This window comes from Triturus cristatus, chromosome 11 (assembly GCF_964204655.1).
Source record: "Triturus cristatus chromosome 11, aTriCri1.1, whole genome shotgun sequence".
In the NCBI taxonomy this organism is placed as follows: Eukaryota; Metazoa; Chordata; class Amphibia; order Caudata; family Salamandridae; genus Triturus; species Triturus cristatus.
In genome coordinates, this window is record NC_140594.1 from 121,656,230 (window position 1) to 121,675,718 (window position 19,489).

General features: G+C 50.9%; 1 protein-coding gene across 1 annotated transcript in view; it reads right to left on the reverse strand.

The window, feature by feature from the left end:
* LOC146783470 (serotransferrin-2-like) overlaps window positions 1-19,489 on the reverse strand; it is a 157,512-nt gene that overhangs the window by 17,315 nt on the left and 120,708 nt on the right. Inside the window, exon 13 of the mRNA XM_085634023.1 lies at window positions 10,955-11,111. Coding sequence (XP_085490149.1) covers window positions 10,955-11,111 — 157 coding nt within the window. The remainder of the gene's footprint in view (window positions 1-10,954; window positions 11,112-19,489) is intronic.

The following is a 19,489-nucleotide window of genomic DNA, read 5'->3' on the forward strand; positions in this document are numbered from 1 at the left end:
GCAACACCCAGGTCTGGGGTAAAGCCGGGGTCGCATATCAAAGGAGGCAGGGCCTTGAAGTTCCTGGCCTTGATATGCAGATTCACTTGCCATCATGCTGGAGGAGGTGTGAACTCCTTCTTCCGGAGCAGGTATTGTTTCTGGCCTCACAGAGCATGGTCTTTCACCTGCAGCGGGTCAGAAACATGTCTTATGTCCCAGGCTTTATGATACCAGTCAGCCAGCACAGTAAGAGGCTGGTAGGTTTTCAGGGGGCACCTCTAAGGTGCCCTCTGGATGCATATTCTAAAAAATCTACTACTGGCATCAGTATGGATTTATTAAGGCAAGGTGTTTGATACTAAACACCATAGGTTTCAGGGAAGCCATCGTGTATCTGTGGAACTCGTGATGACCAGTGCCCAATAATACATGTACTTAAGATGGCTTCCCTGTTCACTTGTACTATCTAGCAATTGAACTAGACAGCACAGGGGCATATCTGCTCATGAAGGTATGTTCCTACACGTAATATAATGCACCCTGCCTTAGGGCTATAAGGCTTGCTGTAGGGGTGACTTACATATATTTCATACATTCTGTGGGCATGGCACAGAGGGTGTGTGCCATGTTGTGTTTACACTTTTGTCTGCACGATTTCACGCAGTTTGCAATGACAGTCTGCATGATTTTGGTGGTGGGTCCCTGACGGTGGCACAATACACGCTGCAGCCCTTAGGGACCCTCCTTAGTGCACATTTATGAAAGAACCAGTGCTGGAAAAATTGCCCAAGTCTGACTGGACCTGTCAGAGGCAGTAGCTTGCTGTATACTCTTCTGCTTTCCTTACAAGAAGGTACAGCTTTGTCAGACCATTTATTTTACTGAGAAACATATTGCAGAGGAAACGAGTCTACTATCCATTTTTCAAAAATGTCACTTACACCCAGGCACTTGAATAGATCTTCTTAACCGTCCACCAATTCTTTAAGTTTGATAATCTGTTCCTAGAAGCAGATCATCATAAGTAAGTCTCTAGTAACTGCTGTTTCCCTTATATACCAAGTATTATGGCCCTTAGACTAAAATCCATTGTTATTAATGGGAGTGCAAGAGACCACAATAATATACTATGCTGATTATGTGGTTTAACAGAAGAAACAACTGAGCACGTCATCTGTTTATGCTCTAATCCAGTGCTTCCCAAACATTTTAGAACCAGAACTCAATTTTTAGAGCGCCACATTTTGTGACCCACCTAGCATGAATGGACATGAGGCGGGCGATTTTTTAAATGTAGCTAAAGCATCGTGTGCTAGCGCACTGTCATTTAAGGACAGCACATTTTCCATTTAAGTTGCCACTAAATTTGAACAGACATAGGGCCACATGTACGACCATTTCATTTTGCGACTCGTAAATTGTGATGTTTAACTACTCGCAATTTGCGAGTCGCAAAATGAAATGTACTACAGTGTCTCAGACACTGTTTGAGATTCCCAAATGGGTCGCAAGGGACCTGCCTCATTAAAATTCAAGAGGCAGGTTATTTGCGACCCATTAGGAATGGGCAGCACTCACAGGGGTGGTGCCAGCTGGGGTCAGCAGACCATCATGTCTGTGACTGCTTTTTAAATAAAGCAGTTTTTTTAAAATGCAGCCCATTTTCCTAATAGGAAAACAGGATGCATTTAAAAAAGAAAAATGAAATGTTTGTTTCATTTTTTAAGAGTAGGCAGTGATCCATGGGACCACTGGCATCTGTTAAAAAGCATTTTTACAACACAGGGGAAGGGATCCCCTGTGTTGGACCCGGCCTCGTGGCATGGTCCGTACCCCCGTGGATTGTGCCCGTTCCCCGCCCCGGCCTTCACGGGCCACCCTTCTGAACTGCACCGAGGCCCCTCATCCTGAGCTGCACGAGGTCGCATACCCCTCGTGGCTCCGCCATCTTGTTGGCACCCACGTGACTCTGTGCACCAGCCAGCGCGACCCCGCTCAACCCGGCCTCGACCCCAGCGAAGCCCCGACATCGAGGCACCACGAACTGGCCAGGGGGTGCCGCAGGAACCATTCATCGCCCCCGGCGGAGGACAGTATCGATGGGAACCCCAACTGTCCTCCCCTCTCGAGGTGTGATCGCCCTGCAACTCCCTTGGGCCTGGCGCCTCTCCTGCTGGCCGTCTGGCCACCTCCACCCGGCCTCTCCGCCCCCACCGGGCGCCTGGGTCCGGACATCAAAGGGCTCCAGACCTATATCTGGGGCAACCCCGCCACAGATCGGCAGTTGTATCCCGGAGTCGAGAGCCCTGCTGATTGAATCGCGGCTGACCCTACGGAGAAGAACTCTTGACGGAACCATCACGAGCCCTGCTGACTGCGTCGCGGCTCCTTCTTGTGAACACTTTGAAGCCACCTGGAACATCGGAGCCCTGCTGACGCTGTCGCGGCCCAACCTCGCTGAAACCTCCCTCGGAGCCCTGCTGACGACGTCGCGGCTCGAGCTGAGCAGAAACCCTCTTGAGAGCCCTGCTGATTGGATCGCGGCTCTCCACAAACTGTACGCCAGAGCCCTGCTGACGCCGTCGCGGCTCGACCCCTCCGAGATCCGGAGGTCCTCCAGCTTGAGGATAAGAACTGGGCCCCAGGTACCCTCGTACCGCACTCCTGCCAAAGACTGTCCCGCTACCCCTACCCTTCCAAAGAGACACTGAGACTTTTGGTGGATCCCTCGATCCCTTCGTGTAAATATTGACCTCGTAGCCTTTTTATTGCTGATAAAGAATTGCTTGTCTTGAGACAACCTCCTTGAGTCCGGTGTGGTGGTGTTACTGTGCTAGTACGTGATAGGAGAAGGATCTCTCAGGAGACTTCTCGGCAGCGCTCGGCTACATCGTACAGTGTGAGGGCCCCCCTTGGTGGTCTCGCCGACTCCTCGGGGTCCGCCTTCCAACATTTGGTGGCCAGCGACAGGATCCGAGCCGAACGCAGTACGTACCAGCCAGTACCCACTAGCTACCCATCCAAACATACAGTAATCATGAGCAGCCAGGAAAACAACGCGACAATGGAGTTCCAGCCCGAACGGCTGGAAGAATATACGCACAAAGAGTTAAAACAGTTCTGCAAAGACAAAGGCATTGCAACCACCGGCCTAAGTACCAAAGAGGACATGCAGAAAGCTCTGAGGACATGGCTGGAGGCCGGGGCAGGCCCCTCCCAGGAAGAAGGTCCCTTGCCCCTGACTGAGACCACATCAACCGCACTGACTCCGGCAACCGGAGGAAGAAAGAGCCTAGAAACCGGCCTCTCCGAAGAAGAAATACGAGAGCGGGAGAAGGTCCGGAACCACGAGCTAGAGCTCGCACGACTGCGGCTGGACGGCGAACTCCAGCTGGCGGAAAAGAAACTGGCCCTAGAGCAGCTACGGCTTCAAGAGGAGATAGAGGAGAAGAGGCGACACCGGGAGTTGGAGGAAAAGAAACTGACCCTTGAGCACGAGCGCAGTCTCAAGGAGCTCGAAATCAAGGCCAAGAACGGAGGGACCAACGCCCCCAGTACTAGAGACACTCTACCGCCTGCCGAGACCAAGGTACATATCCCGAAAGAGGTCGTCAAGGAGTACTACAAGAATGACGACATCCAACAATGGTTCAAGGCCTACGAGGTGGCCATGACCTCTCATCGGGTGCCCCGAAAAGACTGGGGCGCGGGCCTGTGGGGGCGGTTCCTGAGTGAGGGTCGAGACACACTGCTCCAGCTGCCGGAGGAGGTGATGACCTCCTACGATCACATGAAGGAGGCTCTGCTCACCCGCTACGGGCTAACCGCAGAAATGTACCGCCAGCGGTTCAGAGACTGCAAGAAAATCCCGGGCACCACCTGGGTGGAATATGTGGACTTTTTCAGTCGGGCCCTAGAAGGGTGGATCAGAGGTAGCAAAGTAACCACCTACGGGCAGCTGGTCGACCTCATCGTGTGGGAACATCTCTCCAACAATTGCTTCGTGGAACTGAGACAGCACCTCCTCGACAGCAAAATGACCGACCCGCGAAAACTCGCCGTCGAGGCCGATCGATGGGTCAACTCCCGGGTCCCCCGGAACTCAATGGGGGAGTACCAGAGGAACCCCACCGGACCCCCCCGCCAACGCGGTGGAGGGGGAGGGCCGAACAGGAACCGAGACCCTCCCGCCGGGGCCCCCAGGAGCCCCCCTCGAGGGCCACCGCAGCAACAACTCTCCCCGAGCCTAGCCCGAAGGGGGGCGCCCCCGGCCAGACCCGGACCACGGCCACCAGTAACGTGCTACGGCTGCCAACAAACCGGGCACTATGCCAGCGATCCGGTCTGCCCCCTGAACCGAAGAAACGGGGCCGGCGGGCCTCCGCCCCGACAGCTGGCGGCCGCCGCCCTGGGAGAAGGAGAAGAGGAAGAGGAGACCCTCGACCGAGGGACCACTGAATGGGAGCCGGCAGCCATGTCCCTGGTCTGCCTAGGTAGCCGAGAAATGGTACCCTGCACCCCCATCCCAAGCAACACCCAGAAGTACCGGCAGCAGGTCACGGTCAATGGACAACGGGCCGAAGCCCTTCGTGACACCGGCGCCAGTGTCACCGCTGTCCGCTGCCACCTGGTGACCCCCGAACAGATCCTACCGAATGTGCTGTGTCCCGTCCGGACGGCCGACAACAGCGAAAGCCTGTGCCAGATGGCCCTGGTCCCCTTCGAGTGGGGAGGGGTGACGGGCCTGCTGAAGGTGACGGTACGCGACGACGCCCCCATCGACTGCCTCCTGGGGAACGACTTGGAGAGTTCCCCCTGGGCTCAAGTCGAGCGACGAGAGCACCTCCGAATGCTGGGACTATCTGACTGGGCCTGTGCCATCACCCGGTCCATGACCGCCCGGGCCCCCCGCTCATCCTCGGCCTCCGGGGCCGCCCAGCCCGAGGGGCTCGCACCACCTCCCGCCAGCAGCGAGGGGGAGGCGGACACCGACCCTGGACCTAGTGAATCCTCCCCCGAAGAGATGGCTTCCCCGTGCGCCCTACCAGAGCTGACACAATGGCGACACGAAGGGGGCCCCACCCGGGAGCAGTTCCAACAAGAGCAGCAGTCCTGCCCCACTCTCGAAGGGGTCCGCCAACAAGCGTCCGCCCAAACCAACGGGGACCAGACCGGCACCCACTGGGTCTACTGGGCCGAGGGCCTGCTATACAGTGAGCAGAAAGTGGCAGAACTCGGGGCCAGCCGAGTGTTGGTGGTCCCCCTCCGCTTCCGGGAGTTCCTGCTCAACCTGGCACATGATGTGCCCCTCGCCGGACACTTGGGGCAAGACAAAACGTACAGCCGTCTGGTGACCCACTTCTACTGGCCCCGGATGCGGAGAGACGTGGACAACCACTGCTGGTCCTGCCAGACCTGCCAAGCCAGCGGAAAGACGGGGGGTCGGGTCAAGGCCCCCCTCCAACCCTTTCCAACCGTCAGCACCCCGTTCGAACGGGTCGGAATCGATATCGTGGGGCCCCTGGACCCCCAGACCGCCCTGGGCCACCGCTTCATCCTGGTCCTCGTGGACCACGCCACCAGGTACCCGGAGGCGGTCCCGCTAAGAACTATAACGGCCCCCGTGGTAGGCCGGGCCTTAATGGGGATCTTCTCCCGAGTGGGATTTCCCCGCGAAGTGGTGAGCGACAGAGGCACGAACTTTATTTCCAGATACATGCGGTCCCTGTGGCAGCAGTGCGGGGTCACATACAAGTTCACGACCCCCTATCACCCTCAGGGGAACGGACTGGTTGAGCGGTTCAACAGAACATTAAAGGGAATGATCCAGGGCCTAGAAGAGCCCCTCAGGCGGAGATGGGATGTCCTGCTGCCGTGCCTCCTGTTTGCCTATCGGGAAGTCCCGCAGAAGTCCCTGGGGCTCAGCCCGTTTGAACTATTGTACAGACACCCGGTCCGCGGACCGCTCAGCCTGGTCAAAGAGAGCTGGGAGACGAAGCCCCAAGGCGCCCCTCCTGACGTCTACCGATACCTCCTGACCCTCCGAAACCAGACCCGCAAGCTCCGAGTCATGGCCGAAGCCAACCTCGAGGCCAGCCAGGAGGACATGAAGCGGTGGTACGATCGGAACTCCTCTACCATAGAATTCGAGCCAGGTCAGAAGGTATGGGTCATGGCCCCGGTTGAACCCGGCGCCCTCCAGGACAAGTGGACCGGGCCCTTCAAGGTAGTGGAGAAGAAAAGTCCCGTCACCTACCTGGTCGACCTGGAGTCCCCCCGGAACCCCCTCCGGGTCCTACATGCTAACAGGCTAAAACCCCACTTTGCCCGGACCGAACTGAGCCTGCTACTGGCGACCGACGAGGGGGGCGAGGACGACTCCGAGCCCCTGCCCGACCTCTTGCAGTCCAACGTCCATGATGGAACAATCGAGGGTGTCCAACTCGCCTCTTCCCTGACTCCGGAACAGCGCAACGACTGCCAGCAACTGCTGCAGGACTACGCAGCCCTCTTCTCCCTCACCCCGGGGGTGACCCACTGGTGCGTCCACGACGTCGACACCGGGGCGAGCCCCCCCGTGCGACACAGAGCCTACCGGGTACCCGACCGAGTGCGGGCATGCATCCAGGCCGAAGTAACGAAGATGCTGGCCCTGGGGGTCATCGAACCCTCCGACAGCCCGTGGGCCAGCCCTGTCGTCCTGGTGCCAAAGGCCGCAGCTCCCAGCCACCCCCCGGAGTTGCGATTCTGCGTGGACTACCGAGCCCTGAATGCAGTGACCAAGACGGACGCCCACCCTATACCCAGGGCCGACGAACTCATCGACCGTTTAGGGGCCGCTCGCTACTTGAGCACGCTGGACCTCACCGCCGGGTACTGGCAGATCCAGCTCACCCCCGGCGCCCAAGAAAGATCCGCCTTTTCGACCCCGGATGGGCATTACCACTTTCGGGTGATGCCCTTCGGAATGAAGAACGCCCCGGCCACTTTTCAAAGACTGGTGAACAAGGTTTTGGCCGGGCTTGAGGCCTTCAGCGCGGCCTACCTAGATGACATTGCCGTGTACAGCAACCACTGGGCAGAGCACCTCCTTCACATTAAAGCCGTCCTGGCCACCCTCCAGCGGGCCGGGCTCACAATCAAGGCCAGCAAATGCCAGATCGGCCACGGATCCGTGACCTACCTGGGCCATCAAGTGGGGAGCGGGCAGGTGGCCCCTCTCCAACCGAAAATAGATGCCATCCAGGCCTGGGAACCCCCCACTACCCAGACCGCTGTCCGGGCCTTCCTGGGTCTCACCGGATACTACCGGCGGTTTATCCTGGACTATGGGAGCATTGTTGGCCCCCTCACAGAGCTAACGTCCAAAAAGCAGCCCAAGAAGGTGCACTGGACACCCCGCTGCCAAGCAGCCTTCGACACCCTAAAGACCGCAATGTGTACTGCCCCAGTGCTACAGGCCCCTGACTACAATAATGAGTTCGTGGTGCAGACGGACGCCTCCGAGTATGGGATCGGGGCCGTCCTGTCCCAGGCCGATGAAAAGGGGCTCGACCGACCAGTGGCCTTCATCAGCCGACGGCTACTGCCCCGGGAGCAACGATGGAGCACCATCGAGCGTGAGGCCTTCGCTGTGGTGTGGGCCCTTAAGAAACTCCGGCCCTACCTCTTCGGTACCCACTTCCGGGTCCAGACCGACCACCGGCCCCTGCGGTGGTTAATGCAAATGCGGGGCGAGAACCCCAAGCTGTTGCGGTGGTCCATCTCGCTACAAGGGATGAACTTTGACGTTGAACACCGGCCCGGCAATGACCACGCCAACGCCGACGGCCTGTCCCGCTTCTTCCGCCTTGACGAGGAGAATCCCCAAGGAGATGGGTGACTCTCCATGCCTTCGGCTGGGGGGGACGCCTGTTGGACCCGGCCTCGTGGCATGGTCCGTACCCCCGTGGATTGTGCCCGTTCCCCGCCCCGGCCTTCACGGGCCACCCTTCTGAACTGCACCGAGGCCCCTCATCCTGAGCTGCACGAGGTCGCATACCCCTCGTGGCTCCGCCATCTTGTTGGCACCCACGTGACTCTGTGCACCAGCCAGCGCGACCCCGCTCAACCCGGCCTTGACCCCAGCGAAGCCCCGACATCGAGGCACCACGAACTGGCCAGGGGGTGCCGCAGGAACCATTCATCGCCCCCGGCGGAGGACAGTATCGATGGGACCCCCAACTGTCCTCCCCTCTCGAGGTGTGATCGCCCTGCAACTCCCTTGGGCCTGGCGCCTCTCCTGCTGGGCGTCTGGCCACCTCCACCCGGCCTCTCCGCCCCCACCGGGCGCCTGGGTCCGGACATCAAAGGGCTCCAGACCTATATCTGGGGCAACCCCGCCACAGATCGGCAGTTGTATCCCGGAGTCGAGAGCCCTGCTGATTGAATCGCGGCTGACCCTACGGAGAAGAACTCTTGTCGGAACCATCACGAGCCCTGCTGACTGCGTCGCGGCTCCTTCTTGTGAACACTTTGAAGCCACCTGGAACATCGGAGCCCTGCTGACGCTGTCGCGGCCCAACCTCGCTGAAACTTCCCTAAGGAGCCCTGCTGACGACGTCGCGGCTCGAGCTGAGCAGAAACCCTCTTGAGAGCCCTGCTGATTGGATCGCGGCTCTCCACGAACTGTACGCCAGAGCCCTGCTGACGCCGTCGCGGCTCGACCCCTCCGAGATCCGGAGGTCCTCCAGCTTGAGGATAAGAACTGGGCCCCAGGTACCCTCGTACCGCACTCCTGCCAAAGACTGTCCCGCTACCCCTACCCTTCCAAAGAGACACTGAGACTTTTGGTGGATCCCTCGATCCCTTCGTGTAAATATTGACCTCGTAGCCTTTTTATTGCTGATAAAGAATTGCTTGTCTTGAGACAACCTCCTTGAGTCCGGTGTGGTGGTGTTACTGTGCTAGTACGTGATAGGAGAAGGATCTCTCAGGAGACTTCTCGGCAGTGCTCGGCTACATCGTACAGTGTGAGGGCCCCCCTTGGTGGTCTCGCCGACTCCTCGGGGTCCGCCTTCCAACACCCTGGGAACCCCTTCCTGTTTGCGACTGGCTTACCACCTTTGTGAACTAGGTGGTAAACTGCGATTGTTTTGTGACTGCATTCCGGTCGCAAAACAATTGTACATGGACTTGCAACTCGCTATTAGAAAGTTACGCCCATGGCACAGCCCTTCCTAATAACAACTCGCAAACCTTACTTTGTGAGTCAGTAGAAGGTTACCGACTCACAAAATAGGGTTGGTACATGCTACAACCCTTTTCAGCAGACGCAAACGGCCCAAATCTCCGTTTGCGACCGATGTAAACAGTTGTACATGTTGCCCATACAGTTTTACTGATAAAACTATATTGCACACAAATGATAATGTGCGGAAGTCAGGTTTCAGTGATGATTGATCATTTGTGCATCACCAATTAAAGTGTACTGATTTATTTTGAACCTATTAAAATCTTTGTTTCCATCACACTTCAGAATTACAAGAAAAATGTGTTTCATTTTGGTTTTCCTAACTGCTGAATGTGTACTGTTCATTTACAGGTATTTACATTTTGTAGAATGTTACAAAAAATGACATCCTACAGGCTTTCCTATAACATTCCCAGTACCCCAGCAAGATTGCCACATAATTCACTTTGCTTTTCTTTCTCTGACTGTAAAGTAAGAAGAGCTTGTAAACACCAATCCCCATGTTAAAAACATAAGCAGCAATTTGTCCATAGACTTAGTCTGACATTTGACCTCTGTCTTTAAAACGCACAACATTTGAGTAGAAAGATACAGAATTTATAAGCATCTTTATTTGCTGCTTAGACTTTTGCAAGCCACCAAAAAATCAGCTCGCACACCAGTGGGTTGCGACCCACAGTTTGGGGTACACTCCTCTAATCCAATAGATTTAAGGAAAAGTACTTGAGGCCCATATTTCGATCACTATGTATTAGAAACATTATAGAAGGTGTGCAATCTAGCTCCCAAGACAATAACACTAAATAAATTCCTTCAACAATGACATTTATAAACTTAGATCCATTAGACTAAAATAATTATTTTTTTATTACTAACTTCATATGCTGATATGTTTGAGAAACATCTTTCTATCTGTTCTGTATATGAAGTTTGATGCTTTTATTGCAAATGATTTCAAGTAACACACAATAAAACATGTATTTACTTAGATATGTAGCAAAGCATTTCACTACATTGAAATTGAAATGCTTGGGATCTTAGAGTGATACATAAATATTCAAAATAGAAAGAAGTCTGGGTAGTTTCAATTTTTTAGGCAGAGAAAATGTCAAACTAGGGAACATAATTAGCACTCTCTGCTGTGTTTGAATCACAGTGTGGTATTAGAGGCAGAAAGTTTTGTGTTTAATCACCTGAAACCTCTAGCTATCACGATTTTTAAACAAACAAGTGACTGTGTATCTCAGAGTTTTGTAGAGCATGGGTGTGTGTAACTTGCAACATAAATAAAAGTCTACATCTAATAAATGGTCATCAACTCAATCACAATGCCATTTGTTTAACAGCTTACATTAGAGGTGGTAGTAGGATGGTGAACGTGGTCATTTTTCCTCGGACACCCCCTTTGTAACAACAGGACATATAGTGGCATGTGAATTATCACTTACCTAATCCTTGGACTCTGTTGCAAAATAATGTTCTGTTTGTAGCCCTCATCCCCATTAACAAATGGTTGAAAGTTCCTGAACTTTCTCATTTTCACTTTTGCTTCACCACTGAGCTTGGAGTCTGACTTTGCACATCTATGGCTAGGCTAAAGAGTAGTTCGCTAAAGCAAACCCTCCCACTACAAATAGAGTAATTTAATGCACCCATCACCAAGGCCAGTGCGCAAGTAGACTGTCGCTTTTCAGTATCCATTCTAAACTATGGCCAAAGTCTTATCCAACAGAGCCTTACCTGAGTGCTCCCAGATTGCCATAGTAACGCTCGTCATGGTTTGCGGCACACCTGCTGGAGGCTTTTACACCATCCTCTTCCTCTCTTCCGATGCAGACTTTGCACAGACCCCCCTCGGAACCTGGCATGCAGCCTTTCCAGAAGTAACTCTGGTATGCTTTGGTGGGGGAAAGAAGAGACAATGGTTACATGGGGGGCTTCACAATCTACAGTCCACAGCCCTGGCATAGGCAGCCAATCACTGCTAGGATCTTAAGATCATGGAGCACCTTAAGAAGCACATATTAGAGTTTTCCTGGATTTCTTGAGGGTTACTGGGACTACTTTATAGAAGTTATAGTTTTTGTCTCATTCACAACTGCAGTGGACCATGAACCAGACTTCTACATTTTTTTCCAAGGAAAAGCTGGGTGTGAATTTCTTAGGCTGTAGAACTATAAATGTAGTTATCCTTTCTCATAAAATCAGAATCTTGTGAATGGTCAAAAGTCATCAGAGAAAGTGTTTGCAGGTGGCTGGAGAAGATGACCTTGCTTGGAATGTCAACAGGAATGTGAGCTGGTGCCAAGGTGGAAACAGCATATCATGTTGTGGATATCATGTTTGACTGTGTATAGAAGGTGTTTGTGATACTGACCTTTTTTGCTTTATGTTTTTAACAATTTATTTTTTTAGTTTTGACATTCTTTCCACTAAATATAATTTGAGATTAGCTGTATTTATTTACAGAGATGACAAGCAAATATGAATGCTATCAGGTGAGGAGTCTTGCTAATTTGTGTTTAATATCATAGGATCTGTGGGTGAAGTATTTGCGGTCAGTATTTTACATTTGTTCTTCAAGTTCATGTCAATTTAACTGCTAAAAAAGAGGTATCTACTTCTAGCAGAACTCAATACTTCATAATGGGAAGATGGATGTGACCTGCAATGCTGCTCTCGGTGTAGTTGGAATGTTTAGGTTACCATATTGCTTATAGCCTATTTTCCCACCTTTCTCCAGATGATAATACTCTGAAGTCACATAATGCATTGAAGAAACTGTGTCAAATAGCTTGCTTTGATTTTTTGAAAGACCCGTACTATTAATTTTTCTTCGAATTCTGGTACCTTTTTCTATTTTTCCATTAGATCATAAAATCCATGAAATCTAATGATTTGAAGTAACACCACTGTGTTTTGCAACTTCCAATAAATTGGCTTTATCTTCTTAATCAACATTGGTCCTAATTAAGGGACTCTTAAAAAAACACTCAGTGGCCTAGTTGCTTATGCCAACCATGTTTACTTGGGGTTAATCTGTATCTGTTTGTATAAATTCCTAGTAAACAGGCCACATCGGATATTATGGGAAAAGGGCTTTCTTTTAATGGTAGTTCTGCCTCGTAGGAATCTGGAAACACTTGAATTCCATCTAAGCCAATTGTAAAACAAATTAATATTCCAGCATCAATCCTAACACTGTATCTTAAATATAATATGTAAGAAACTAAAGAAAATAAATCTTGCTCCTGTAAGAAGCAAGCAGCTTCCATCTCCACCACAGCTTCAGTTTCTTTTTATAAGGAAAATAGATCCCTGCTGTAAACCGTTCCTCACATTTTAGAAATATAGCCAGGGAGGTGGGGAGTTGTTTGAGGCTCTAATAAAGATTTACACAATACAGAATTCTGCTCCTGAGTCTTTTAATACTTGCATCACAGCGCTAAGATGGATCTAACACAATGCAGTATACCATCACTGTCTTCTCTTCCAGTGATTTCCTTATCACCCCTACTTTGGAATACTGACGTAAAGAACTTTTCCTAACTAATTCATCAAATGTCATTTCCCAATAACCATGGTTCTTGGAATCTAAGGGCGATATTTACAAGCCCCTATCACCACCACAACGTCACGTTTTCAGACGTTGTGGTGGTGATAGGGGCTTCGCCTTATTTACAAGGCAGCATTAAGCCACTTAATGTGGCTTAGGCTGCCTTGTGAATATGGCATCCTCTCTCGCTGTACTTAGCGTGAAAGGGGAGGGCAATGGGTGTTGCGGTGGGCGTTCCAACCCAACAGCTATTGATTTTGACACTGTCCCCTATTTACATGGGTCGTGTAAATAGGAGGCAGTGCCAAAATTAAGACCAGGAAAACCTTGTCTTACCCTGGCGCAACGAGGAGAAATGTTTAATTTCTCCTCGTTTTTGCTGTTTCCATGTGTGTTGTGTTGTGCAGCACACATCTTACACCTTAGTTTCTCCTGAGGCGGAAGCCGGGAGAAGTGTTTTTTAATGTGTTGCACTACCGTTATGTTTCGCACTGCTGCACAATTTAATTTGGTTTTAATTATCGTGCCATACTTAATTAGGCTGTTTACTTATCTCCCCCTGACTCATCGTGTCCAGCCAAGTGAGGCGAGGCGCGGTGCGGTGAAGGTGCCGGTGCACATCGGAGGCAGCCGGGGGAAGGAGCGGCCATCTTGCTGGTAAAAGAAGGGTGGCGGGCTAGTTGAGCCGAATACTGCGGCATAAAGGAGCGTGTTCTGTGCGCACGCGTCAGCTTAGTTTCTCCTTAGGCGGAAGCTGGGAGGAGTGCTTTTTAATGTGTTGCACTACCGTTATCTTTCACACTGCTGCACTTCCTTTTAGGAATTTAATTTGGTTTTAATTATCGTGCCATACTTGATTAGGCTGTTTACTTATCTCCCCCTGACTCACCGTATCCAGCCAAGTGAGGCGCGGTGCGGTGAAGGTGCCGGTGCACATCGGAGGCAGCCGGGGAAGGGAGCGGCCATCTTGCTGGTAAAAGAAGGGTGGCGGGCTAGTTGAGGGGAATACTCCGGCATAAACGAGCACGTCAGTGCGCGCGCGCAGCGGACACGCTCGGCGGACGCGCTCCGCGGGCGCTCCCCGCGGGCGCTTCGCGGGCGTGCCTAAGGCACGCCTAAGGCAAGCCCGTCTGCGCCCGGCCGAGCTCAGAGGCCACCCACCCTGCCCAAATTGAGGTAAAGTGTCCCCCTCCCTCTCGTATCTCCTATTCAGGTGATGATCTACGGAAACTGGGATGGGAGTCAGCCAAGTACCAGAATTATCTCTGTTGCCAGCAGAAATTCCCGGGCTGTTTAGAGGGCCCTGTGGCTTGTAGGCACTGCCAATTTCAAGGGCCCCAGTTAATAAGGGACCCTGGGATTAGAAACAACTCTATGGAGCAAAAGACTAGTGGGCTAAAGTGTATACTATGCAACGTGAGATCACTCGCGAAGCACCCTTTCGAAATCTGGGATATGATTGCATCGCACTCCCCAGATATATGTTTTCTCATGGAAACATGGTTAAACCCCACTAATTATCCACTGATAGTAATGGCCATTCCAGAGATGTATACTCTGTTGCATCTGGACAGAGAGGGAAAGATAGGTGGTGGGATTGCTATAGCATATAAAAAGCACCTTAAAATAAATTGGATATCTACACTTAGAAATGACAACATGGAAATAGGAATTTTTAAAATTGTCACCTCCCCTACCGATAGTTGGAATGGAGTCCTATTATATTGTCCACCGGGCTCGAAGACTGGTTTCGCAGACAAATTGATCGAACTAATTGCTATGCATGTGCTCGCTGCAAATAAGTTCCTATTGGGAGATTTTAACTTCCATGGGTAAGACCTTACGAGTCCGAAGGTGAACCACCTCATGTCTGCCCTTGATTTGCTTGGCCTGACCCAAAGAGTGACTGGTCCGACTCACAATGCTGGTCACATGTTAGATCTTATTTTTGCTAACATAAACAACATAGCCTGTAGCCCTCCGGAGCCGCTTACATGGTCAGACCATGCGATGGTTAGTTTTGCAGTCGAGTTGTGCTGCCCTAAGCCTACTGCCCCTAGCCTGGCAAAGAAACAATTAATGCTTAGACCTTGGCGTAATCTCACAGTTGAACGCTTTGAGGAGGCCTTTCACCTAGAGAAAGGAAAAATGGAGATGGGAAATGAGTTAACGTTAGAGGATTTCAACAAGGCGTTCTCTACTGCCTTGGATGCAGTCATTCCCAAAAAGAATATGACTGAGGTCAAACCGCCCGTCAGCCCCCTGGTACACCACTGAGCTCAGGACGGAAAAGTCTAAATGTAAAAGATTAGTAAGAGTCTGGCATGTCAGCAAAGAAATCCAAGATAGAAGGCTGTATAAACTTTCCTTGACCTCTTATCATCTCAACCTAAAACGGGCAAGACGCCAATTTATCTTCAATCAAATTGAAGGTGCGGCGAATACTCCTAAGGCGCTCTTTAGTTTAGTTAAAGAATGTGTATCTCCTCAGGCCAGCAGTCAATCCCCTGTGGTAATACAGGATTTTTGTAACCAGTTAGCCAGTTATTTTCAAGACAAGATTGCCAGAATCTATGCAAAAAACGTGCCACCCCCTGATGTTCTTGGTTGTAGAGAGCTGGAAAAAAGGACAGGCAGTACTTTGGAGTGTTTCGCTCCAATTACTCTTGAGGAAGTCTCCAAAGCACTCGCCTCAGCTAAATCTGGATCACCCACTGATCTCTGGCCTCCCAAAACGATGGCTCTGTTAGCAGCCAGTTGTGTGCCAGTTATTCTCCAAATATATAACCTATCTATTCAATCTGGGAATATTCCAAGAACATGGAAGGAGGCATATGTGCGTCTCATCCTGAAGAAACCTACGGCAGACCCGCAAGAACTTGGTAATTACCGCCCGATCTCTCTTTTACCTTTATTGGGGAAAGCATTGGAAGGCATGGTAAATAAACAACTAAGCCAATATTTAGAACTAAATGAAATATTGGACCCATCACAATCTGGGTTCCGACTGGGCTACAGCACCGAGACTGCAATTTTGGCAGTCACGGATTCGCTTAGGCTACAAATGGATGTAGGGGGCTCGGCAATATTGATTCTGCTGGATCTCTCCGCAGCCTTCGATACTATCTCCCACGAAGTGCTAGCGGAGAGATTGGAATCCTGTGGTATCCAGGGTAGAGCCTTAAATTGGCTACGTAACTTTATGACTGGAAGATCTCAGACAATTACGCTCAGGCCACACTTGTCAGATTCAATCCCTCTAGATAAAGGCGTACTCCAGGGCTCGTGCTTAAGTCCGACCCTATTTAATATCTATATGTCCACGTTAGCCGGGATAGCGGAAAAATCGGGCTTTGAAATCATCTGTTATGCTGATGATACTCAGCTCATCTTCCCGGTTGGCTTGGACCCAGTAGCAGAGAAAGCTCGATTTGCCGGAGGAATGCTTGACATCTCCAATTGGATGTCTCGGAACTGCCTCCAGTTGAACACCGGCAAAACCGAGCTAATGCTGATAGGTAAAGCAACTGTCAGCTGGTCAGATGACTGGTGGCCGTCCCAATTGGGAGTTGCCCCTACTCCGACTCTATGTGTTAAAGATCTGGGGCTAAAACTAGATCAATCTCTATCTATGAGGGACCATATAGCTGAGACAATGAGCTCCTGCTATTACAGCCTGCGTCTGGTGTGTAAAATTCTTCCCTTTCTGCCCACAATCCATCGTAAAACCTTGGTTCAGGCAATGGTCATCAGTCGCATGGACTATGGCAATGCCCTACTGGCCGTGGTAGGAGAGACCTTGTTGAGTAAACTCCAGGTCATCCAAAATACGGCAGCTAGGATGGTAATGAACCACCCAGCAGGTTCCGCATCGGTCCCCTTGTTGCGAGAACTCCACTGGTTATCAGTGAGGAAAAGATCGTTTTTTAAGATCTGCTCTCTCACGTATTCGGCACTCAGCGGTAGAGGCCCCAGATATCTCCAAAAGAGACTTGTTAAGTATGCTCCTATCAGAAATCTGCGGTCCGGTGCGCGGGCTCTTCTACAGATGCCACGTATCAGGCTATGCCGTTCTGGAGGAAGATCCTTTTCATACTTGGCACCCAGATACTGGAATGAGCTTCCAGACTCTCTTCGCAGAATTACAGTGTATAGCACTTTTAGGAAACAGCTAAAAGCCTTCCTTTTTTAAACTAAAAATGCCCTGTTCCTTCCAGTTTTGGGATAACTTTAGCAAAGCACCGAAATGCCCCTGGGTGAGTCGTGCGCTATAGAAGTTCCTCTAACATAACATAACATAACATAACATGGATACAGCAAAACGCCAATGATTGTTTATGTGCAGAAAGGTGTCCCTTCCTCCACATAAACAATCAATTAAAAAAAATTCCATGTTGCAACTTCTATGTGTGCTGCATCAAGCAGCTCAGATAGAAGTTACAAATCAACATTTAAAGATTGCTTATGTGCAGAAAGGGACACCTTCATGCACATAAACAATCACTGCCCTCAATACAGAAGTCCAGGCGTGACTGCGTTGGCGCTAGGCAGCTAAATTTAGCGCCAGTGCATGGGGAAACGCAGGGCTGCACCATATTCTTGTAAATATGGTGCAGCCAGGTGGGGCTCCTCCATTAGGGGGGAGGAGCATCGCCCTACTGATTTCTCGCAGTGCGAGAAGCCGAAACATAAAATGTTAAAACTACCATTTTATGTTTCTGCTTCTTGCACTACGAGAAAGCAGCAGGGTTTGGTTGGGGGTGGGTGGGTGGGCGGTCCTGCTCGAGGGCAGGGGAGGAGTGGCTAGCCCACTATTGTGGGCCCTGACTGTTTGGTCGGCCCTCTGGGGCCGACCAAAGCAGTCATGCGCACTCCCCCCTTTTCTCTATGTAGGCTGCACGCAGAAGATGGCCTCCCCATAGGTGCCCGGCTGGGCGGGAGGCTGTCTGCTTCCTGTTTCTGCAGGAGAGAAGGAAAGCAGGTGCAGCAGGAAAACGCGGGACCCGGCCAGGAGCGGGGGTGGCGCAGGACCCGGTAAGGTAAACATTTTTTTTTTATTTAAATCACTCCTTCCCCTCTGCGACCCACAGGATATAACGTTTTGATGGGGGCCTGTTGTGCAGAGAGGAGGGAGAGGCTGGGGGAGAACGGAAACTTGCCAGGGCCAGTTTGCGTTCCCAGTCTGTCCGAGGCTGAGGGGGATCAATAACTTGAAGGTGCAGAAGGGAAAGACTGAGGGAGTGGAGCCTTTGAGGTGGAGGAGAGAGATTCCGAGGGACAGCTGAACCTGAAGGTGGAGGAGAGAGCGCAGAGGCTTGGAGGTGGAGGAGAGAGAGGCTCAGGAAGAGCGGAGGCTTTGAGGCGGAGGAGACGAAGGCTGAGGAAGAGCAGAAACGCAGAGGTGCTTTATTAGCCTTCTTGCTTTCTCAAATTTGCTTGAACATGCACCATTTACCAAGTCTTTTTTCCAATTATTTATAAGGGGCAACCCTCCTTATGCCAGTAGGGCTCGCTCGCTATGCTTACTCAGCAAAGGGCACTCATCCCTAACTTTTGTGACTCAACACTATCAAATGTCACCAGCCGCCACTGGGTGCAGTCCTGCGTTTCAAAAGTGACGGAGCGTGTGGTTAGTCTTCTAGGCTTAACAACACGCTTCACCACTTTCCTTGTAAATATGCCCTTTGGAGCACTCTTCAGGTATTATTTTTGTTTTCTGAGTCAGCTCCTAATGAAACAAAACCTCTAACGAGATATAATTGAGAACATCATCCAGGAACTATTTGCTGGATTGAGCATTTTTCCACTCCCAGCAATGCACCAACTTTACCTACAAATTAATGGAGTTTCCACAGACAAAGTCCTGGATCAGTGCCTCTTCGAATGCTGGTTATAGTATTGTCTGTCTGAATCCAAACTGTCCATCGTCGGAGACGAAAAGCCATAAGGGCTCAGTTCACTGCTTTGAGTCCCAACAGGTTGATATGAAATGGGGTCTAGTTCTGTGGCCAGAGTCCTGTAATTGTCAGCATCCCATTTTGCCAAAAATGCACGCACAACAATCATTTGTGACGGAAAAATATAATGGGATGAAATATTCATGAACAGGCTGGGACAATGACACCACCAGGTGAAGACTGAAGAAAGGCCGGAGATAGTAGCAACGTGTCCTCTCAATGTCCTTCTAATTGGTTTCACTGATCTTCAAGACACTGCTTTGGTGCCTGGCACTGCGACAATGAAACCACACCACACAACCAATCCTTAAAAATGGGAGATTTGGCATGCTTTTAGATGTTGAGGTTGTTTGAGATGCGGAGATTGTTTCTGTGAAGCGCATCTAGAGTAGCATGCAGGTAATTCAGAAATTGCAGAGGATCGAAAGTAGACTAGCTGACCAAGAGCCCCAGACCAGTTGGAAGGAATCGTGTTGTGTTGAAGGTCTGGGAAGCCCTTTCAGGAGAGCTGGCTTTGCATCAGCCATTCAATGCACAGATGAACATTTTCTTCTTCCTCAAGCAGTCAGCCGCTTCCGTCATCAGGTTTGAAAAAGTAGGGCGAGCTGATTTCAGGCCAAAAGAAAGCACTTCATACAACTAGTGTTTGCTACCCAACACAAATCTGAGATACTCTCTGTGCTCCTTTGTTATTGGGACATTCAAATATTTTTCTTGTAGGTCTATTAAAAATTCATCCATTTGGCCTTCGTTAGCTGAACA